The sequence below is a fragment of the Pelodiscus sinensis genome, chromosome 1, assembly GCF_049634645.1.
Source record: "Pelodiscus sinensis isolate JC-2024 chromosome 1, ASM4963464v1, whole genome shotgun sequence".
NCBI lineage: Eukaryota > Metazoa > Chordata > Testudines > Trionychidae > Pelodiscus > Pelodiscus sinensis.
The window spans coordinates 18,376,108-18,400,930 of record NC_134711.1 but is presented as its reverse complement, the minus strand read 5'-3'; the positions used below and the strand labels follow the sequence as shown (position 1 = coordinate 18,400,930).

The 24,823-nt window shown below is 41.3% G+C and overlaps 1 protein-coding gene across 1 annotated transcript in view; it reads right to left on the bottom strand.

Moving 5' to 3' along the window:
- The window catches only part of PCLO (piccolo presynaptic cytomatrix protein), a 506,430-nt gene that overhangs the window by 188,391 nt on the left and 293,216 nt on the right, over positions 1-24,823 (bottom strand). The window contains exons 7-8 of the mRNA XM_014570493.2: positions 9,342-11,544; positions 759-895 (exon numbers count right to left, since the gene is read on the bottom strand). Coding sequence (XP_014425979.2) covers positions 759-895; positions 9,342-11,544 — 2,340 coding nt within the window. The remainder of the gene's footprint in view (positions 1-758; positions 896-9,341; positions 11,545-24,823) is intronic.

Below are 24,823 nucleotides of genomic sequence, written 5' to 3'. Positions count from 1 at the left end.
GCATTAGTTTGAATCAAACCCCATGATTTGAAGTAACGTTACTCCTCAAAAAATAGTATCTAATGATTTAACAGTGGCATATTAGCTAATATGATATTTTGTTCATAATTATGTTTTAATTTGCACCATTTGCATTAAAGCCAGGACAGAATATGAATAAACGTGTATGATAAAGTAGCATGATGCCATGTTTAAACTTCAGTAATGCTGAAGTTTGGTGAACTAGTCCCCAAAGTGAGTATGTTTAAAACACTTTCAACAATGTGTTTTGTTATATCTCAGGATAATGAGCAGACCAAATTCTTACTTATTTCATGGGTGTAATTCCCATTTATTTGTTCAGTGATTCATCATATAGGGATTATGCTGGTGTAACTTGACACCACCTCAAAGTAAATCCAGCCCTATCCCTAAAAACAGTAAAAAACAGAGTCTTGAACCATGTTGGATTAAAGTCAATAATGTAAAATTAGACTAGACTGAATCATTTTGCATGGGAATATCCTCTGCCTATGTAATTCCAGGTGAGCAGGTTAATTCCACCCAAAAACTATTTAAGGATAAAACTAATCCTAAAGAATAGGGATAATAAATAATACTCTTTCAAGCCACCATGAACTACTAATGACTGGTTCTGTTCCCCTAAGATGCTTAAAATACAGCTGGATTTTGATAAATCTAGTGGTCCACATTTTACAAAACAGTATGACTTAACAAGATTTCTACAGAATATCCACAAAACTATAGACACATCTTACTTGATCTTGATGTTGACTTGGTGGTCTGGAGTGGGATAACTTCTCTTGCAGTTTTCTGTCAAGGCCATGTCCATTCTCCAAACGAGACTCCCTGGGCTTGTCAAACCAATCTGTCTCTTCACGGCGAAGGTGATAGGCTTTGAAAATCAAGGACATGTCAAATGTTCTGACCGGTGTTGGGAGAAGGGCAACAGTTTGGCGCACACAGAAAACATGCACAATAGTTATTAATTGGCCATGCAGCTCAAGCAAACTTACAGGCAAAACTGAAGACAAACTCAAGTATAATTAAGTAGGAAGTGGCAGAAGAGACAAGAATGAGATCTCATCGGTGTGAGAACTATGAATATTTAACATTAGAAAACAAACAAACAAATATTGACCATTTCCTCTGTCTGGGTGCTTAAAAATACACTGCAGACATCATATATTTTTGAGGGTTTGCTGGCACTTAAAATGCTATGCTGCCCCACTGAAGTGCTTCAGTGTAGACACTACCTAAGACAACAAGAGGGGTTCTCCCGTTGGAGTAGATAATCCACCTCACAGAGAGGCGAGGTCAAAAGAAGGATTTTCTGATCAACCTAGTTCTGTCTACACAGGAATTTTTCACACCCCTGACCAACATAGTTAAACCAATTTAATTTTCTAGTATGTACCAGACCTGTTATGTAGCTGAACTTTCACGAAACAGTCATTATAGGAGTGACTGCTTCAGAGAGCTTTCCTCAAAGGATTTCTGCATTATATATTCACGTTTCTTTAGAGAGCCTCTGTGAATTGTTCTGTGAAAATGGAGTCTGCTTAACTAAATCATTGTTCATTCCAAAATGCAGATTGAAGAAAAACAACTCAGGTTGAAACATGGTGGAGAAAGGCTGCAAAAATTCTCATTTTAAATTCCATTCGCCGTGTCTTGCTGTACATATTTGTACATTATGGGCGTTTCTTGTACAGAGAATGCCAGTCAGGTTTTATAGTGTAAACAAGTATTGCTTCATTGAAGTCAAATGAGCTATCATGATTGATTTGTCCAGTTCCTTCTGATTTGTACCAGTGTGAAATCAGGACTTACAAGTTAAATACAATTTAAATGATAGAATTTGCAGATTTTCTTGTACATGGATATGTGTCAATATAAAACAAGATAAACTGTAGCTAATTAGAATCCCATGGAACATGTAAATTTAATGTTATAATAATTATTATAAATTATGCAATAGAAAAATATATTAATTTTTAGCAAAATCACCAGGAAATTATAAAACTAAAACAAGTTTGCCTGTCACTATAGTAACAAGAATAAATACAGTTGTTCAATGCCACAAAAGAAAATTAAAAATGCAAAACATTGTGTATTTTTTCTATTTCTAATATGACCTGAATGACTTAACAGAAGTTTGCAAAACAAACCCAATACTGTAACATTTTAGTATAACAGAAAGTTACAAATTTGTGTTTCCCAAACACAAATGAAAAATAGTTACCTATATATAAATAGATCTTTAATGTACATTGTATGTAATGTTAAAAATAATGTAAACACATGTTGAAATATTGATGCCAATAAGGTTTTTAGGACAAATCTTTATTTTGGCACAAATATTAAGAGGTCTATTTTTATCCACTATGTGCACAGCTTCCTATTGTTAAACTGTTTGACATTATTTATCCAGTAGATATGCATGGATACCATAAAATGAAATATTATCAAATGTTGATTTTTGTCCAGATAGTGATTAACTACTTCTAATGGTCCATTATCAGCTATTATGGAAATATCCTGCAGTTCACAGATTTGTGGCAAATGACTGAATGATTGCATTTATCAGTCTGCTTTATAACTCAGCTCATAATGAAACTCCAGATCAGATTTTATGCTTAAAAAATAAAGGCCTGTTCTGATCCAATATATTAATTCTGAATACCACAATCTGTATCATCATCTAATCAGGGGAAATCCTTAAATAGAGTATCTCTCTCTCACAGTTAAAATAAGCTTTGCTGGATATCTCCTTTCAGAAAACCAGTGTGCTTGTGGAATTTCATATGAAGACTTTGGGTATGTCTAGACTGCAGAGTTTTTCTGGGATACCAGAGGAAGCTCTGCCGCATTCAAGGAATGTGTCTGCTTTTTAGAAAAAATTTCAGAAAAGCAGATGCGGTTTTTTGGCATCCCTGTAAACCTCATTCTACAGGGAAGAAGAGATGTTCCAAAAGAGGTTTTTTCCCCGACATTTGACCTAGTGTAGATGGGCCAATTGTCAGAAAAGCCTCTTTCAGAAGAAAAGTGGAAAAAGATACACAAATTGTGGTTCACAGTTTGCGTATCTTTTTCCGATACAACTTTGTAGCCTAGACACAGGCTTAATGGATCAAGGTTTTCTGACAAAACTGTCATGATTTTGTTCATGCAAGGAAAGCCTTGCGATTTTTTGTTTGAATTTTGCATGCTGTTGTGTGGTAGATCTGAGTTTGGAATTTTACTTAGAACCTTGAGAGCATACCCTCCCCTGTATAAGAATGGTCCTGATCCTGAAACAGAGGACTCACAGACTGACGACTGCACATGTATAAGGTCCTATTGAAGTAAATAGGGACCTATGATGGTAAACCAGTTCCTCCCCCACATTATTAACTGCATGGTCAGGCCTAACATAAGAGTGATCTCATTAATACCACTGTGCCGTCAAAAAAAAAATCCTAAATGACTAGTAACTGCTTTAATTTCTCCAGTGTTTTCCATTCCCAGGATACTTTCTGTTAGTGGATTGAAAAACAAAAAAGGAGATTCCTGATGGACTTAGAAAGAACAGCTGTGGCAACATGGAGGCATCTATAGAGACTCAGCATTTTGTAGCCTATATGTTAAAAAGCATGTTAGTATGCGTCCAGCTAAGCAAACTCTGAACCTTCAGGACCACATCCCCCGGCATGCGCAGTCACTAAGCAGCAGTCCTATATCCTCAATGGGGAAAATCAGTTAAATCAGTTTCAGGAAACATCAGATGCTCTAAACTAGTGGGGCATGGTAAAGGCTCAGTGCTCATCTCAGACTTTTGGAAGTACTAGGCTTCCATAATTCACCACAGAATTCACACTAGTAGCCTCATATTTAAAGGGGTAAAAATTCCTCTTAGAAGGGATGGATTAGGATTTATATTCTCAGAAGTAACTATAAGGGACTACTCATGTTAATAAAATTAAACAATATTTGCATGATTGGGGCCTGAATATTTTCATACATATTTAGTAATCTATGTGAAATAATCAATACCCGGCAGTCTTGGGCCAATAAAGATGAAATCAAAGATTTTATGGCAGTCAGAACGTACATTTTTGGTTACTCTGTCAATTAATTGTATTTGATCTAAACATTTGCAATTGCACTAACAAATTTTGAAACTTCCCTGCAGTCTTTAAAGGACAGCAGTTGCTTCAGGACACAAGAATATATATTTACACCTACGTTTATGTAACAGATAGTTCATGAGCTATACAGCATGAAGGAACTATTCACATTTTTTTGAACGTTATGATGGGAATTTTCAACACATTATAGAAGAGGAAATAATTTGATCACATAATGCAGTTTTAGCTAATAGAAGACCAAGAATTTTTTGGGGGGGAAGTCTAAAATTGGACTTCTAAATTCATAGGTAGGCATTTAAATAAGTAACCTGAGTTTTCAAAGTGATTTCAATGACAGCAGTTGTGGGTGCTTTGCACTTTTGAACGTTATGACATTGATTTAGATCCCTATGTATTAAGTTTGGAGTCCTACTTTATATACCCATTATTTTAATGGGATTTATGATTTATTACAATACGTTAAATACAATTATTTTACAATATATTTATGTAAGTTATTCATACAAATGGTCCAGGCTCAGAATCTGCATTTCCACTCCTATCTGCTACTTTCTATTGTATAGGCATTCCATAAGACTAAGAGAAACTCAATTGGACCTTTCTCTTTTTAGGGAGCAAAGATACTTTACAATCACTATTCTACGTTACTTGTACTGAAAAAATTGCCTCTCACAGAAGAAATGGTAGGGGTTTTTTTTGTCTAAAAAAAGAAAAGTGTAACTGACTTTAGGACTAACTGAACTATTTGAAACCATATCCATACAAAGAGACAGATTTAAAAAAAATACAAATTCAGATCTTTTATATTGGAACTGATTTCCCTCAGAAGATATGTTGTAATACTATAAAGTAACTGTTCAAAACACCACACTCTGGGCTTATTTAGGTGAAATGTTAGAGTATGTCTATACTGCACAGTTCTGAAACCAACTGGTATTTAAATCTAAGTTCTACATGTAGGCAAGGGTTAAGTGTGTAGTAACCCGGGTGTAAATTTACTGTGCATTAATTTGTTGCACATGAGTGGGCAGTGTGGACTCCGAACTGAGTATGCAATAGCAAAATGGAGTAAATCAAAGTGCACTAGCAAACTAGAAGTGAGCAACAGAAGGGGCCATATGAACAGGGCGTCATTTCAGATTTTGGACGTAAGGAACATCTTTAACCATGATTTCAGAGGCAACTTGGGCACCTGAAAGCTCTTGGTTTTCTTTGCAGATAATAGTTTATATACAATGTTCCTGTCAGATAATTTCTAATTCTAATTCTTACAAATGTAAAGGATGAAAATTAAATAAATATTAGACCCACGCAGCTCTAATACTAACATGATCACACATTATGTGTCAAGTCACTTTACAGGACACTGATCAGGTTTAACATTCTAATGTATAGCCATGCTTTGTTATTACTAACTCTTGAATATAACACTTGAAACAACTGTAGAAAAATCTAGATATTTATATCACTTTTTAGCAGCTCTTTTAACTTTTGAAAACATCTTATTAAGGCAAAAGACTCCATGAATTTATACTGCACCTGCCTGGGGCTCTAAAGGTTGGTATCCTACTACAGATAATAGACTTGAAACTGTCATCAGGATACTTTTCTGATCTTACTCAGCTGGCCCCTGATTGTAAACAAAACACTGACTCCCTGCCCCAGGGGCACTCACTGGGAGAAGCACTTCATTCCACAATAATGCTGTGCCCTTAAGAGCTCCCCCTGAGGGCACTAATTTCATTGTTAATTTACATACACCAGAACATGCAGTGCAGTAACCCTGGTCTGCCAGTGCTTGCTCCTGCCATAAGGGCGGGGGGGGGGGGGGGGGGGAGGGGATTGGACTCAATGACCTCTGGAGGTTCCTTCCTGTTCTAGTGTTCTATGATTCTATGATCTAGGGACCTGGAGAGAGGGGGGCAAGAGGAATGAGGGACTTGCCTCCCCCCACCTTCTCTTTCTGCTCAGCAGGCAGCCCTGCTGCATTTATCTCTTGCCAATGCTGTGCATAGCTGTCCCAGTTTCTGGACCCAGTGTTGGCCCCACCCAGACCTTTTCCCATGAGGCTCCCACCCATGGGGCAATAGCATATAGCACTTGCAGGAGAGTGATAGGACCAGGCTGTGGATTTGGGGGACTCTGACCCCGATTGGAGTAGGTCTGGATGAAGCAGGTGAACCATGACTAACTCAGGCTCATCCATAGTAATGCCCCTGATTTGGAGCTAATATCACACAGACTTACTCCTATTTTCTCCCCGTACAATCAGAGTCTCTGCCCATTCCTTTACTAGCATCATCTCAAGTCCCATATAAAGCTTACCACCATTGTCGACCTTAAACAACTCTATCATTACCAGCATCTTTGCCTTGACCTTCTCCTGTTATGGTTCTTGGTGCCAAACCTGTACACATGCTGCCCTCCTCAATTCCCTCTTTGTTCTTTCTCCCATGCTCTTCTTTATGCATTCTCTCCTTGGTACAAATTACACTCAGAACTCCTCCTCCTCCTTCTGTTACTTCAGCTTCTAACACATTTCTTTCATAGAGAGAATGACCTGCCAAAGAGAAGATCCTTACCACTGACTTTGAGGGTTGTGGGACTGGGATGGTACATCTGCTTGGGAACATCTTCAAACTCAGTGCAACATCACGTACTCAAAAATACAAAAATCAATACTTCTGCCTGTGACCATTCCCTCTCTGTGCAGAAATAACACACAAGCTGCACACGAAGTCTAATGGCTACCTATGATTCTAGAAGGCAACAGATCCTGGAGCATCAAACTCCCATAAGCTAGAAGGTCTCTTCCAAAAAAGGAATGGTAGAGGACCAACTGTTTTAACAAGACTGGTTTGTGATGGTCTCCAGGGTGAGGTGAGCAGATCTTGAATGTGAAAATCCTGGGCACCAGTCATAGGAGGAGAGAATGGTTGTTCCAGGACTGGATTTTGTGAGCCATGGGAGGATGAGAATTAAATAGAAGCCTACTAGTCCTTTTTTTCTGCTAAAACATTGCTTCTGTTCCTTCCTAGCTACCTTATAACTTTGATTCTATGGGCCAAGAAAGTTGACTCAAGGACTTAAGCAACAGGGCTCATTGGACAGCCTCCAGAATGGGAGGAGAGGAGAAGCTGAGTGTCGCCATATGTCAGGCTGATTGGGGGGGAGGGAGTGTGAACCTGGAGGTGCACATGCACTGAATGAGCCTGATTTCTTTTTAATAATAAAGCTCCAGCTCCATTGACTAATAGCTCCCAGCGTTGACCAATCTGCAAGGCATTATGAGAAATGAGACAAAGAAAAGTCACTTGTAAAAATGACAGGGCTTTCAGTCTAAGATCAGAAAAAGGGGGGGGGGGCAGCAAGAGTTCTCAGGGACATGTAGTCAACCTAATAATGAACAAGCTGTGAACTGAGTTAGTCCCAGATTCAGAACCAGATCAAAACCAACTCCTACATCCTAAGAATCTCAAACAAATAATTTAATGGTACAGGCATAGCAGTATTACAAACTACTGTGGTTTTATCCATGATCTGTTTTTGTACTACAGAACAATAGAGGAAAGACTGACTTTTTAGATAGATTTGGCATCCAATGCCACTCATTTTAGCTCCAACTGACTTCATTGGAAAGTGCTGTGGTCCCATACAGCCTTATTCTCCAGTATGCAGATCTCATTCCGTGATGGACTGATTGTCTTCATCTTCTTTCACGTGGAGTTGAGGGCACTCAGCACAGTACAAAGGAACAGAGCACTGTGCAGAATAAGGCCCTTAATCATGAAAAAAGCTTCAAGGTCAGACCCCAAAATGCAGAAAAACTTACAGGACAATGATTTGCAGTTTATCAATTTATAATAGCGTGAGATCAAATGAAGGGAAAGCAAATGTTATTTATCTTCCAAACCAAGACTTCCCCTTTGGATTTCAAAGTGATACAGCTTATGAAGAAAGGGAGCAATTTTTTTTTCAAAATAATAAATTTGGATTATGTGTAAGTACAAGAAGAAGCAATCATCCCTACTTCATAATCATGCAAATAATTCATTTGTGGTAATTATTTTCACTTACAAACAATATAGTGCATGCAAAATTTTGTTTTTTATTTTGCAGTAAATACACACAAGAAAAGTTAACAGAGCACATACAATGAAAAGCAGATGAAACGTGCATTTCCTTTTCTTTCAGAATGACTATGATTTTTAAACACTTTGAAAAGGTTTTCAATTTGACTAGAGACAAACCAAGTGAATGGATAATTTGTAGTTATTTAGTATTTAACACCAGCTTAACATTCTGCTGTACGTATTTAAATGAAACACTTTTTAATTATACCATTTATAATACATCAAAAAGGTTCCTGTTCATGAACCTAAATTAGATGAGCTCTTGTGCTTCTCCGGCAGAGGTCTTATATGGGGTCCACATGAATCAGTTAAGCTGGATAACCCATAAGTGGAAATTTATTGATGAATGAGGCTACCTTGTGCCATCTGAACAATAAATTTTCTTATATAATCACAATTCTGAATGCACTGAAGTCCATATGACAAATATATTTTAACAGACCATTCTTAGGGTGTTCATTTGCTATCACATTAAGCTCTTCACGGTTCTAATACACAATACTGACTTTTAGCACACAGTACTCTTGCTTATAAGGTGCAACTATAACTCTATATGCTTCAGAAATTGGAGTTACTGAATCTTGAAACCCAAAATGAAATTTTATGCATCCAGTTTTTTTCTTACTAGTTTCTTTTGCTTTTAAAGATTTGGAGACCGCATCATCAATTTTTCAAGAAAACGGTAAAAAAAAATCAGCACTCAGAATTCAGAGAATGAAGCCCCATGTAAGGATTGAAGAGTATGGAGTACACTTTATAATACATATTATTCTATTTATATAATGCCTTTATAAAAGTAGACACCAGCAAATAAAAAGGAAAATGCACAAGCAAACCAAAAGGAAACCAAATCAACAACAAATGACTTCAGCACACTATTATATATATATCCAAGCACCATCCCAAATCTGCTTTTAGAATAAAACAAACAAAACAAAATAAAAAAAGCGATACAGAAAAGATGCACAAAGGAAGAAAAAGAAGAGCAGGTCCTTGTAAGATGTGAAATATCAGACGCATGCATAGAAATGAGGATTTGTGCTGTGAGAGTAATATAGCAGTCTGATGCCTAGTTTACCTTCACTGTCTGACATGGCATGCTGAAAGTCATCCATGATGAAGGCTATATCCCGATCATACCCACGAGTCCGTGACTCTTCCCTCATGTGCTGCTGGACCTCAGGTAGTGAATGGCTTGATCCAAACTGCTCCCGAGTATCTGCAGATATTGGTGGCAGGGGTCCAGCTGAAGCTCTTGCCATTCCCATTGGCTGACCAACAGGACTTAAAGGGCTCTCTTCCTCTGAGTTCTGTGCTACTATTGGGATTCTTCCCCTGCTTTGGCTAATAGGTAGACTTGTAGGTTTAGTTCTTCCAGAGGGAGCTGCATGACTAAAAGAAATATCTAATGGTTCAGACTCTTGGGCTTTCAGTCTTAAAGAAGAGCTAGAGGAATCTCTTTTTAATGATAAATCAAGTCCATAGATGGAAGAGGGTCTGGATGAGGGCCTTGATCTACTGCCACTACTATAGGATTTATCAGTTTCATCTTGCAATGTGGATCTCATGGTTGGTCCTACTGTTGTCCCAAGGTTGGCTCCAAGGGATGATGTCAGTGATGGTCCCATAAATTTCTGTTGGTCTGTGATATTTTTTCGAAGGCCAAAAGTGATATCATCCTGAAGAAGCCTTGCCCTGGAGGTAATGCCCCCAAGTGATGAAGTACTGGAGGTCAGATAACTAGAATAATCAGGCTCGAGGTCTCGGCTTTCCTGGATAGGTGAAAACTTTGACAGTTTCGGGTCTATCAAAGCTTTCTTGTGCTTTGACTGCTTCTGGTAGAGGAGGGCTGCTGGGAGCTGCTTGGCCGCTTGTTTCTCAAGTGTGAGCCTACTTATGCTGTATTTCTCAGATTTGGGGAAATGCCTGTAGCTGCTATCTGCATGGTAATACTGAGAAAGGCCAGCAAGGTGATCAAGGCTTTCTGCACCCCTGCGGAATTCCTGCTTGATCTGATGTTTTAGAAGCTTCAGCTCATATGGATCTTCCATTGGATCTTCATCAGCTTTTACATAAGTATGTAATCGAGAAGAAGTCTGCAGTGGTGCTAGGAAGTCCGTCACTTCCTGTGCCCTCCGGGCTTCGGTGGTTCGAAGAAGCCGATCGGTTTTTGTCAGGTCTTTCTCGTGAAGGCTAAAAGCAGAACTCAGTGCCGCTGTTCCCTTTGTAAGCTCTCCTATGTCATCGATCAACACATAATTTCGTGGTGTGTGGTGATGGTCTATGTCTGCATAGAATGAATCTGCAGATATGCTTGATATGGGACTGCTAGCTATGCTGCTTCTTTCATCCAGCCCTATCCTTAAATCCAAGGTATTATATTTGCTGCCAAGATGGGAAACTGCATAAGTACTATCCGTGGAAACAGGTGCTATCATGAGAGGCTGATTTCGAATCACATCATAGTTTGTTGTTATCTTAGGCTCCAAATATAATGTTTGCCTTGGCTTTTGCTGTAGCACCATCATTTGAGATGGGAGCTGATATGATGACTGTTGGGTTAGTGGAGGCTGCGTTTGAGGAGTAAAGGACATGGTAGCCACAGGCTGGAAGGCTGACTGGGTTTGATAGGGTGAAACCTGTTGATGATATAAAGTCTGTTGTTGTTGGTAATGTGACTGTTGGGTATATTGTGTTGGTGCTTGGGTAGGAAGAGGAGCAGAAGAATATTGATATTGTGTATAAGGGCTTGTAGGGGGAGCAAACTGAGTTTCTGGCTGGGTCTGCGGTGGAATAAATTGATTAAATTCTGTCTGTGGTGCAGTTCGTGGTCTTTCCAAGCCATGCTGGGCTTCTAGTCTAGTAGGCCTGGTATTATTAACTTCACTATCTGACATGTAATCACGTTCCTCGGCTACTCCTTGGAGATAGGCACGCTCTCTCTTTTCTCTTTCCTTTAACAAGGCTTCTTTCCGCCTATTGATGCCCATTTCCAAGTACCGCAGTTTGGCATCTATTTCTTTTTCTTCCTCATCTAGCTCTGCTTGCTTCTTCCTAAGCTTGGCTGACTCTCGTTCTACCAGATCCAATTCCCTGTCTATATCTTGGAGAATTTTAGCTCTGGCCATGGTGTTGGTTCTACAGATCCTTCTGCGTGAAACTGACCCCACAGTAGCGAATGCAGACTGAGTCCCTGTGGTAACATCTTCTGGAGGTGGGTTGGGTAAAGTTCTCTTTACCTTCTTCTGGGTACCTGATGTTATAGCTGAAGAACCTTTAGCCTACAATGAAACAAACAAAACTGAGTCACTATTCTGGAAACATGAATTTTATTAAACTGCAGGCTAGTAAGAACCCTTTTTAGCATTGTTTCAAAGTAGGCAACAGAAAAAGGCATACAATGACACATTCAGAGCCAGTTCAGAGAAGACATAATTCAAAACAGGGCAAGCACCAAATAATTGCCACTTGTTCCTTACATTGCACACCGGCCTACTACTTTTTCTTTTGTAGACTAAGGTTCAGAATTATTCTGTTAGCTTTCCTTCTGTCCCACTGAGTTTTTGATTTGCTATTTTATCTTATATTCATATAGCTACATACTCTCATACACATTCAGTACCTATATACACACATCCATATGAATGTGCTCCCTCTCATAACGTCACTGGGCCAGCTCCTGATCCCACGCTAAGCATCCATAACTCATACTGAAAGTAAGTGGCTGCAGCAGCTGTTTATAGAACCAGCATGTCTCACTGGAGAACTGGAGAAGCTGTGACTGATCCTCTGGAGAGTCACTGGTACTCTGTCCCCATCACCACAGCCTGCCTCACCCACAGCTGTGAAGAAACCCCTGCTGGGCAGAGCTTTGTTCTGCACAAGATATGAGCAACACCTGCTTGGTTGCCTTCAGTCCCCTTACACAGGGGAACTATTTTAGTTCCAAAGCTAGGAAAGCAGGAGCAAGACACGAAACAAAGAGAAGTCCTAGAAGGATCTATGAAAATAGAAGGTGTGAACTCTTGGTAAATTTTGCATAAGTTCCCAAGTCACTTTCAAGTGAAGTAGGCAGTTTGAAAATATGTAGCTATTGAGTCACTTAGGTGCACTGGAATTTTTACTCTATCTCCCTAATAGCCCCACAAAAGCTTTGCTTTGTTAAAGACCACAGGATGTGGCCTTATGCTTATATGTAGAAAAACCACTACAGTCACCATAAAAATGCAGTCACCTTGACGATGGAACATGAAAACTATTTAAATTGCTTGTATATCCTACAAAGCAGCTGAAGAAGGAACTGAAGAAGAATATTATATGTCAACTAGATACCGACTTCTGTATGTGCAACAAAAGTGTAGCACTCTAGCAACTGTTAATTTAAAATTAACTTTTTGCTGAAGTAAATGTTACTTCAATCATAGAAGAAGACAGTAAGATTAATTTTAATTACCACTGGAGATATTTATTACAACTGTAATCTGTCAACAGATAGTTTAAGGGGCTTAAAAAAAACCCAGATGTGCTGACAACCTTCTTTACTGGCCCCCTGTTAACACTAATCTTATCATGTCACAATAATCAACCAAAAGTCATTTGTCTTGGGTCTTTTAACAAACTTTCACTGCCTTCTGAAGTGCTATTTAAAGCTTCTCCTCATCATTTAAATTCCATCAAATTTTGCACGCTTTGCATTTCAATATATGTAGTTTTGATTTCAAATTCCAGTGGCCATTTTCCAAACCCATACTGAACAAGCAAATCAAAGAAAGTAATTTTCTCTTACTCAATGCACAGTTATAATCAAAGACAAATTAATCATCTACAATAGGTCTAGCTGGCTGTTAATTTATACTGTAAATTCAGCCTCTAGCTATGTTTCCTTCCTCCTCCTCCCAACCTGAAATAGCAATCACAAGCCAGTGACTGATATTGGGAAAGAGACATTAAATGCAAACTCATTAAAGGTATAAGATACTTTGAAGAATAATTATGCTATGATGTTGGCAATGCTGGTGAGTAAACCTCTACATGAGTTTATACCACATTTGATTAACAAATGTGCCTTGTTTTCATTTCACACACCACACACAATGAATGAAGATTTAGAAAACAAAAACAAATTAAGGGCCTGATCTTGCATATCCTATCTATACTGCACACTTCTTATGGGGACATGTAGCCCAGAAAGCATAAGAGTAAAAAATGGTATAGATGGTAAGGCCTAGCTTAGATGAATGAACACCCGCCTGAAGCCCATTGGCATGGACCCATTTATGTATCCACAAGGTTCTCACCTTGCAATGGCAGTGTTTCCCCATCGATGCAATGTCCTCCACCCTCTCCAATGCTGAAGCCTTACTCCTTGCAAAGAAGAGACTCTGGAAGTGAGGACAGGCTCTGGCATGGAGAGGCAAGGGGACAGGCTCTGGCACAGAGAGGCAAGAGGAAAGACTCTAGCATGGGGGAGGCAGCTGAGAAATGTTCTGCCAGCTCACCCTATGGAGGATTATAATGACTTTGCAAGTGGGGAAAGGCTATGGTGGGGGAAAGGGTCCATCAGCTAGGAGATGCCTTTCCCTCCTGTTCGTCCTCCACCATAGCCTTTCACTGGTATGTGTTGCTACACACTGCAGCATTAACACAGCTTCCTTTTCACTACATACCCGTCACTAATGTGCAGAACCAATGTATGCTCAGAAGAACTAAGCATCTCCAATGTGATGAATTCTCCGCATGTCATGGGATAGGACCCCCACTACAAAGAACTGATCAGTCTCACGTTCCCATACATGTGTGTTAATCTCTTTATTTTTAGCTTACATATCATTTTCTCTATGTGTGGGGCAGGCACAGCGAGCTTAGTTATTTTTGTGTCCAGTTTCCATTTGGATGGGGAGAATGATCAATGATGTGAGCAATATTGTAGAGTTTGGGTAATAGCAGTGGGAGTTTCTAGCTGTGGCCCAGAGAAGTTCTAATGAAGTGACTGAGTGTATCACACAGTAGTGACAAATAATTTTTTGTGTTTTATGCAAATTTGTGCACAAAAAAGGAAATGTATGTAAACCATAGAAATTGGAAACTGAAAGGACCTATTAGACCATCTAGTCCACCTCCCTGCCAAGACAGTTTTGTTTCTATAGTACATGTTCTAGAGCAGTGTCCAGTCCAGTTTTAGTATGTCCCAGGGGAAGGGCTTCCACTTCTTTTCTTGGAAGTCTATTCCTCAGCCAGGAATCAGTGGGGGAATTTCCATGGCTAAAGGCTGTGATGGAGACAGAACAGATAATGATAACGGTCCCTTTTGGCCTTAAAAATCTATGAAGATTTTCCTTATATTTCACCTAATTTTTTATGTTCTTCATTTCATCCTCTTGCTCCTCTCTTCCACCCTAATTAACGACTTTGGCCTAAGGTCCAAACTGTGGTATTTAAACACTGGTCCAATTAGAGAATAGTTTATATCTAAATAAGACCTCAGGAAGGAGTAATCATTTGCTCTGTTTCTTGTTCCAGTACTCTAAAGTAAAGGGTGGAACTTTAGTCACTTAGGTGCATTGGAATTTTTACTCTATGAGTATGTCTAGACTACAAGCCTCTTTTGAAAGAGAACGTCTTGACTACAGCCAATAATTTCGAAAAAGTGAGCCGCTTTTTCAAAAGAGAGCACCCAAGCAGTCTGGAAGCTCTCTTTTGAAAAGCAGAGTTCACGTTCAATAATGCCTTTTTTCAAAAGAGCACTTTCAAAAAAAGGTGTTATTCCTCGTAAAACGATGTATTTCAAAAGAACACGGCAGCAGTCTAGACGCAGGGGAAGTTTTTTTCGAAAAAAGGCCACTTTTTTCGAAAAAACCTTGTAGTCTAGACACATTCTATTTCCCTAATAGCCCCACATAAGCTTTGCTTTGTTAAAGACCACACAATGAGGCCTTATGCTTACATGTAGAACAATCACTCCAGTCACCATAAAAATGAAGTTACCTTGATGATGGAAAATGGAAACTATTTAAATGTCCTTGTATACCCTACCCTCACCATTTTTGTTATTGAGTTCAGTTCAAGGTCTGAATCCTTGTTTTCATGGCATTCAATGACCTGGGCCCCAGGATGTCTAAAAGAACTTAAAACTTGGGCATGAGGAATGTGATTGATAATTCCACCCTTGTGGCACAAAGTATTTTTCTACAATAAGGATAAAACCTGTCTGTGAAGGAGAAACTACCCTCCCTGCCCCCCTTACATGCCAAAGGTGGAGTGCATTTCTTAGATTTCCCTTTTGTAATATAAATACAGAGAAATATGTACATAACTCCCAAAAAGAAACAAAGAAAAACAAACCTAACACAACACTCCACTGAACACACAACTGCCCCCCTGGGGAGTGGATGAAAGACCAAATGTGACAGATGTTAGTTGTATTGCTTAATATTCTGTTGAAAAGTGCACAGACATTATAGCATAGATGGGGAACCTAAAGCCCAGGGACTGTATGCAGCCCCTAAGGCTAAGGGCTCTCCTCCAACATTGGGGATCCTTTGCTGGTGCTCCAGTCCCACTCTCTTCCTCCTCCTGTGGGGCTGGAGCACACAAAATCTACTAGCCTAGAACCCGCCTAGGTGCTGGTGTGCAAGGGGAATGTGGGGAGTGTCTTTCTCCTCAATCAAGGGCCACATCGGTGAGGGTTTTTTGGGGTTTTTTTTGGCTTCTCATTTGTGTGTGACCGCTGACTGATTTTTCTGTGGGTCAGCAGCCCCAGACCCAAAAAAGGTTCCCTACCCTAGCACTCCAGTGATGAGAGCAACATTAGAATAGATCATGTTTACTAGCAACTAAAGTAATAGAGATTTAGGCCAAAATGACCATTAGATTATCAAGCCTGACCTCCTGTATATCATGGGCCACCCAGCACCCACACACTAAATCCTACCACTAATCTTAGACCAACGTACATGAATCCCACAGGAGAAAAGCTGGAAAAGAGCATCCAGACTGGCGTGATCCTCCGGAATAAAGCCCTATTCCGGAGGATCTCTTATTCCTACTTGCAAGGCTTTATTCCGGAGGATCGCGCCAGTCTGGATGCTCTTTTCCGGCTTTTCCCCAAGCCGGAAAAAAGCGGCGGCCATGTTTATTTAAATCCCGCGGAGGATATTTAAATCCCCCGCGCATTTCCCTATTCTGACTTCTCTCATTTCCATAGCTATTACGGGTTATGTGGCCAGTGTAGACACAGCCAAAATGTATTGTCTTCCCTTTTTAGATTATATATAAATCGTATGGCCTGCATTTTTGCTCTCATTTCTTATTGTGTTGGCTCCTTCTGTTCTACTCTTGATGTTCGCTTCATCTCATTATCCCACTCTTATTCCCCTGCTCACTCCCGTATGTGGAAAGCTTCTCCACCTTGATTTACCAATTTGCCAATCTTCTCTTTCCCGTTTCCACCAAAGGCTGATTTTTTTTTAGTCCACAGTAAAAAAAAAAAAAAATCAAGCAACTAACAAAAACAAAACAAATCCCCCACAGACCTTCACGTTACTCTTTCTTCTGAACTTCCCAAATAATAAACAACTAATAATGATAAATAATCCTAGGAAGCAGTGACTCTGAAGAGAGAGTTGGGTATCATGGTGGCTAATTGGGTGAACATAAGCTCCCAATATGATACTGTTGCCAAAAGGGTTAACATGATCCTTGTATGCTTGTACAGAGAAATCTCGAGTAGGAATACGGAAGTTATATTACTTCTGTCTTTGGCACTGGTGCAGCCACCGCTGGAATACCGTATCCAGTTCTGGATAAGAAGGATGCTGCTCAGTTGCAGAGGATTCAGAGAAACACCACGGCTACGTCTAGACTGGCATGATTTTCTGCAAATGCTTTTAATGGAAAAGTTTTTCCGTTAAAAGCATTTGAAGAAAAGAGCGTCTAGATTGGCACGGACGCTTTTCCACAAAAGCACTTTTTGCGGAAAAGTGTCCGTGTCAATCTAGATGCAGTTTTGTGCAAGAAAGCCCTGATCGCCATTTTCGCCATCGGGGCTTTTTTGCACAAAATAATAATGAGTTGTCTACACTAGCACTCTTGCGCAAAAGCATTTGCGCAAGAGGGCTTTTGTCCGAATGGGAGCAGCATAGCATTTCCGCAAGAACACTGACAATCTTACATGAGATCGTCAGTGTTCTTGCGGAAATTCAAGCGGCCAGTGTAGACAGCTGGCAAGTTTTTCCGCAAAAGCAGCTGGGTACAGGAGGGGGTACAGGAGGGGGCCAGAAGATTTGGGTATGTGGAGTAGGGGCAGGAGTAGGGGGCAGAGGATTTGGGAATGGAGGGACTGGGGTGCCAAAGGTAGGCTCTGCCAGGAGACTTACCAGCCAGCAGCAGTTCCTGAATCAGTCTCCCTGCCTGCCCCTATCCTCGCCTCCACCCATGCTGTACCCTGTGCCCTGGAGCCCCTTGTGCTTCATGGCTGCCTGTTATTGAAACAGGAAGCTCTCATCTTGCCAGAAATCAGCCAATGGGATTGTGATGGGGGCAGGAACAGCTCCTAAAGCTTTCCCCTCCTTTCTGGACTCAGTTTTTAAAGAAAAACAATCTCACAGCCAAGTTTCTGAGCGGCGTGTGGGTGGAGTGAGGCAAGCAGAGAGCCTGCATGGGACTCCCCACAATGTCCGCGAGCTTGATCCGGTGACTTAGTGGGCCGGATCTAGCCTGCAGGCCATATTATGCCTAGACATGGCGTATGCAGATAGTGGTGGGCAGAGGGTGTAAAATAGGGCCCAGCCCAGGCCATATCTTCTTCCAGGACCCCTAGACCCAGAACAGTGCAGGAGAATCCACTCCCTCACCCCCCCCCCCCCAATGTTGGGGCAATATGGTGATGCCTTTTCAGCCATCCACCATGTGGTCTTAGTGTCTTAGTGTAAAACTATAGAGACATACCAGCCAGCGTCTGCAGTGGCTAGCAGCAGCCAAAGCAGTGATTGCTACACTGGGGAAGAAATCCTTCAGCTGTCCTTCCTTCAGCTGTCCTTCTCCAGACTCAGAAATATAAAGGGGAGACCCCAGATCTCTTGGAAAATTATGCCTCACCTTCCCTCCACTATGTGCCTTGTGAGAAAAGTGCAGAAAGAAACCAGCCAGTGGGATCAATCACAGAAGCAGCTGAAGCAGGGGCATTCAAAGATTTTCTGCAGTCTGGACTGGACTTTCTCTATTCTGTGCTGATTGGCTGTTTGCTCCAATTCTCTCCTTCCCCACACATCAGTGTCTCTTCATCTCAGCTTCACCCTGTACCTGACCTCTTACTCTCTTTTCCCATCCCTCACCCCTACTTCCTATGTCTTGCCATGTACCAGCTCCTCTCCTAACTAAACCCACTCCCGCAGAATTGTGGAACATCATGTTTGCTGCCATCACATGGGTTCACTCTACTTGTGTGTTCTGCCCCTTGCCCCCACTGTGTCTATTGGCCTATTTAGATTGTAAATTCTTCCGGGCAAGGCCATCTATTACTCTGTGTTGTATAGTGCCTTGCACAATGGAGCTCCCATTCTTGGTTGGTCCTTAGGTTTCACAGTAATAAACAAGACTAATAAGAATAATAAAACCACCCTATAGGTTTGGGCTCCCTGCTGTGAAGCCAAAAGAGAGAGGGGAATACGATGAAATGCACAAGAAAAGAAAAAAAGAAAAAACAGGGATTTAGAAAAAAACAAACCCATCCTCTTAGTTAGTACCAAGAGCAGAATACTAAACACTGTGCACACATGCTAACAATGGAACTACCTACATAGGTTAGAGGAGTTGAATTTGGTCTCTGCTGTTGAAGGAAACCCACTATTTCATTAGTGGTATCTCAGAGCTTTTTTTAATGCATGTCTTGTCTGTTTCTTCTCTGCCAGAAGTTTGCTCTGGGGTCTGGGCAGTCAGGCAGAAAACTAGTTTCTACATCACTAGACAGCGGCATTGAGATGCCAGTCACTCTGATTCCTCTCATAGTTCTTCATTTTCCGGGAAGCCCTGCAGAGATTAATTTCTCTTTGGTGTTCAAATCTGTCTGAACTTTTGTTCGTTGTTTTTTTTTTAAACAGTCCCCTAGAATCTAAAAAAACAATAAACATTTTCTGAGGCTGTTTTTATTATATTTTTTGCTTTCATTCATGTCAATCACACAGTTAAACGTTCTGCAGTTGCACAGTTCTGTACTTTCCGTTCCATTAATCTCTTCATTTCCTCTGTGAAATTGCTCAAAATTGCTCGTTTCACTTCAAATGCAAAGGGGGCCAATACAGTGCACTTCCTCTCTGTTGAAGTGACATAAGACATTGACTTCTTTTGAGTTAAATACCTGTAGGGTCACATACTTCCTTTGATATTTTGGGAGGAGGGGGAGAGGCACATTTCTATACACCTTCAAAAGGTAATCTAGAAAAGAATATGGCCTTTCAAAAGGGGGGGAGGGCGGTCTCGCCCTGGCTTTAATTTATGCATGCACAATTTGGTGTAGGTTATTATTTACAGGTAGTTTATGTACACTATCCTTGTGTATGAAACTTTCTGATTTTCATGTGAAACAAACCCATTTAAGAGCCCATCGCAAATGGGATTTACAATTCAGTGTATGTGCACAAGTAGGGGCCAGGGCCTGATTTTTCCTCTCTCTGGGTATGTCTACACTACAAAGTTAATTCGAACTAACAGACTTTAGTTCAAATTAACTTTGATAGGCGCTACACAGGCAAACCGCTAGTTCGAACTTAATTCGAACTAGCGGAGTGCTTAATTCGAATAAGGTAAACCTCATTCTACGAGGACTAACGCCTAGTTCGAATTAAGTAGTTCAAATTAAGGGCTGTGTAGCCACTTAATTCGAACTAGTGGGAGGCTAGCCCTCCCCAGCTTTCCCTGGTGGTCACTCTGGGTACCACCAGGGAAACTCTTCTGCCCCCCTCCCGGCCCCGGAGCCCTTAAAGGGGCATGGTCTGGCTACGGTGCCCGTGCCAGGTGCAAGCCTGCCAGCACCCAGCCAGCAGACCCTGCACCTGGCATGTCACAAACCAGCCACCCGCTGCCACCCAGCCCTCCGCCTGTTCCCGGAACCAGGCTGGCGGCTCCCAGGAGCCTGCCCAGGGCCGTAAGAGGCGGGCGCCCGCCTGGTCTAGTGCAGAGATCGTGGACCTCATTCACGACCTCTGAACTAGGCACAGGAAAGTGGCCATCTAGGGCAGGATAGCTGCCAGCCTGGCCACCCAGGAGCAGGTTTGCATGAAAATCAAGGTGGTCCAGTGAGACCCCCGACCCTGAGCCCTGAGCTTAGAACGGCCGTACTGGGTCAGACCAAAGGTCCATCTAGCCCAGTAGCCTGTCTGCCGACAGTGGCCAACATCAGCTACCACGGAGTGGATGGACCGAAGACAATGACCAAGCTATTTGTCTAGTGCCATCCATCTCCAGCCTTCCAAAACAGAGTCCAGGGGCACCATTTCTATCCCCTGGCTAATACCACTCCATGGACCCAGCCTCCATGAATTTATCTAACTTCTCTTTAAACTCTGTTATAGTTCTAGCCTTCACAGACTCCTGCAGCAAGGAGTTCCACAGGTTGACTATTTGCTTTGTGAAGAACAACTTGCTGTTATTAGTTTGAAGCCTGCTACCCATTCATTTCATTTGGTGTCCTCTAGTCCTTCTATTATGGGAACTAATGAAGAACTTTTCTTTATGCACCCTCTCCACACCACTCGTGCTTTTATAGACCTCTATAATATCCCCCCTCAGTCTCCTCTTTTCTAAGCTGAGAAGTCCCAGTCTCTTTAGCCTCTCTTCATATGGGACCTGTTCCAAAACCCTGATCATTTTAGTTGCCCTCCCTCTCCCACTCTCCTTTTCCCAGTCTCCCCCAGTTTTGTTAAATAAAGAGAGTTTCTATTTTTTAACACACACATCCTTTATTTTGTACATCAGGAAGGGGGGCTAGGGAGGGGTAAGTGGAAGGAGGTGAGGGAGGAATGGGAGACGAGCCCCCGATGGTGAGGAAGGCTCCTCGGGGTGGAAGCTCTCCTGCAGCCCCCCAATTGACCCCACCCCCCCGAATGGCAGCCTGCGGCAAGTGCAGCCGGGCTGATGGCTGAGTGCTGTGATGTGCCGAGTGTGGGCATTCAGGGCACTCCAAGCCAGGACTGCTTTGCTGTCCCTCATCGAGTTAGACAAGTGAGTGGGGAACCCCTGAGAACTGTCTCTCCGGGGTGGGGGTCAGGTCCCTTTAAGCACAGCCCTCGGCTAGCCTGAGACAGCAGCTCTACGCTCTAAGTCCTAATCTGATGCCCTGCCGGCACTGATTCCGGCCATCCTTAACCTCGGTTCAATGTCCACTCAATGTGGACATGCTAGTTCGAATTAGCAAAATGCTAATTCGAACTAGTTTTTAGGTCTAGATGCACTAGTTCGAATTAGCTTAGTTCGAATTAACTAATTCGAATTAAGTTAGTTCGAATTAGTGCTGTAGTGTAGACATACCCTCTTATACCTGTGTAAATCATGAGTCTATCAATTAGTAGTTACATAGATGTAAAACCAAGATGAGAGAAGAAAGAGGCTCAATGTTTTAAAACTCTGATCCCTAATATTGTGTGTTAGAAAAAAACCCAGGTGCAAACATTTAATTGGAGATAGACATCAGCATAGGAAATATTTACAATGAAAGTTCTTCACTAAAATATTCCTTATTCCAAAGAACTATCTGGCTTATTCTTCCCAGAGATCAATATCTATGTTTATTCATTTGCTCTGCTCGCTCTGTTCATTGAGCATTAGCATCCTTTCTATGCATTCCTACTACCGTATTTGTGAAAGCTTTCTTTTCTGCAGCTTTAGACTCGTCTCCCACTTGGGCAGTTTTCCTTTCTTTCTCAGTCCAACTCTTTCCATCTCACATTTGAAAACAAGTATTTTCTCCCCTATTCCTCATTTTTCTCTGCCTCTGCTATTATTTATTATTTAACTTGGCAATTACATTATTTAGCACCTCGGAGTTGTCTGAGATACAGTTTGAATGAGAGATGTTCTATTCAATCATTTTATATTGTTCATGTACTGTGTTTATAGTACAATGGGGAAATAATCCTCCTGCAGAATGATTCAGACAACACAATAGACATCTGCCAAGCCCAAAGAAAGGGTCAGACAGTCAGAACTGAGGACTCTGTCAGCATCAGAACTTCTGTACCAAAAGAGTAAGGTAATTTTTTCATTACAGTCAAACATTGCAAAAAAAAGTATAGTCCAGGTGGAAAAATCTCAGGCCCCCAAAACAGAGTAAATCATTATCAGAATCTATGCTCCTTATGATCGGGCGAGAAACGTCAAAATTTGATGTAAAAGGATTTTGATTTCTCCTGTATTGTGTGACATATGAGGGACATATCACACATTCTATTCAAATAGCCTCAATACTTTTCATTGCCTCTACAAACCACAAACACACTCAGACTAATAGATGTGGGGAATGGGGTAAGAATTCACTTAAATACAGTTTACGTTGGACGAAGTCCCAATGAAAGAAAGGAAATACTAAGATGTGACCAAACAAGCAAGCAACATAATTAGCGTATTGTGTAAATACACAAATATTTATAAAATATAAATAAGGTTGCAAGTCTGTCATGGAGTTCACAAAAGTCATAGTATCATAGAACTGGAAGGAAACTCAAGAGGTTATCTAGTCCAATCCCTGCACTCATAGCAGGACCAAACACTATATGAACCATCCCTGATAGGTGTTTGCCTAACCTGCTTTTAAACATCTACATTGTCAAAGATTCCACAACATCCCTAGGCAATGTATTCCAGATAGTCTGGGCAGTTTTTTCTAATATCCAGCCTAAACTCCCTTGATGCAATTTAAGCCCACTGCTTCTTGCCCTATCATCAGAGGCCAATGAGAACAATTTTTCACCCTCTTCCTTGTTGCAACTTTTTAGGTACTTGAAAGTTGTTACCATGCCTCCCGTTCAGTCTTCTCTTTTTCAGACTAAACAAACATAGTTCTTTCAGTCTTCCCTCATAGATCTTGTTTTCTAGTCCATTAATCATTTTTGTTGCTCTTCTTTGGACTTTCTCCAATTTATCCACTTCTTTCCTAAAATGTGGCACAAAGAACTGGACACAGTACTCCAGCTTAGACCTAATCAGTGCACTGTAGAATGGAAGATTTACTTCTTGTGTCTTGCTTACTATACTCCTTTTAATACATTCCAGAATGATGATTGCTTTTTTTGCATTAGTATCATACTGTTGACTCATATTTAGCTTGTGGTCCACTATGACCCTTAGATCCCTTTTCACAATGACTTCTTAGGTAGTCATTTCCCATTTTGTATGTGTGCAACTGATTGTTCCATCCAAAGTAGAGTATTTTGCATTTGTCCTTATTAAACTTCATCTATTTATCTCAAACCATTTCTCCAGTTTGTCCAGATCATTTTGGATTATAACTCTATCCTCCAAAGCACTTGCAATCTCTCCCAGCTTGGTATCATCCACAAACATTATAAGTGTACTCTCTATGCAATTAGCTAAATCATTAATGAAGATATTGAACAGAACCATTCCTAGAACTGATCCCTGTGGGACCCCACTCATTATGCCCTTCCTGCATGACAGTGAATCTTTGATGACTAATCCCTGGGAACTGTTATCCAACCAATTTTCCACCACCTCATAGTAGCTTCATCTAGGCTGTAGTTCCCTAGTTTGTTAAAGAGAATATTATGTGAGACTGTATCTAATGCCCTACTAAGGTCTATATATACCACATCTACTGCTTCCCCCTATCCACAAGGCTATGGGGTCATCACAGCCTGTCTGGTTGCTGCCTCATGACCAGGATGGGCAATATGTTTTGTAGACTGCCTCCCTCATATATGGTTAAAACTTATGATTTTGGATCTCTTGAAATTGGATCTCTTGAAACTGTTTATGTTCCATGGTGTGACGGGGCACCTGCTCTGCAATAGCCCTTTAAGGGCAAAACTCAGGTCCGAAGCAGGGGCTGGAAGCAAAGACCCAGCGGAGGCTGTCAGGGCTAATGAGAGCCCAGCTGGGGGATATATAAAGAAGCACAGTTTGCTTTGGGGGAGAACAGTGAAGAGCTGGCAGCAGAGGAAGCAGGAGGCTCCCAGGAGAGAGGGCTGTATTGGGGCAGCCAGGCAGGGCTAGGAGAGTGCCAGCTAAGGCACTCCCTGGCTGGAGGCCTGCGGCAAGGCCCGGGGCTTGGAGGGTGGTAGCAACGCAGCCCAGGTAAGCAGGGCAGCAGATATACACCCTGTGCTGGTGATGAGCAGCCCCATACAGACTGTAGCTTGCCCGAGATGGGCTAGATGAAGACAGGCAGTGGGTCACTGAGGCACGGTGGGGAGCGCACACCCTGACACATGGCAGCCCTTACCCTGACAACACTTTCTTTGCAGACAGTGGGCCACAGTCTCCTAATATTCACCAGAGTAAATCCAGATAAACTCTGTTAAAAATACAAACAAAATCAAACAAACAAACAAA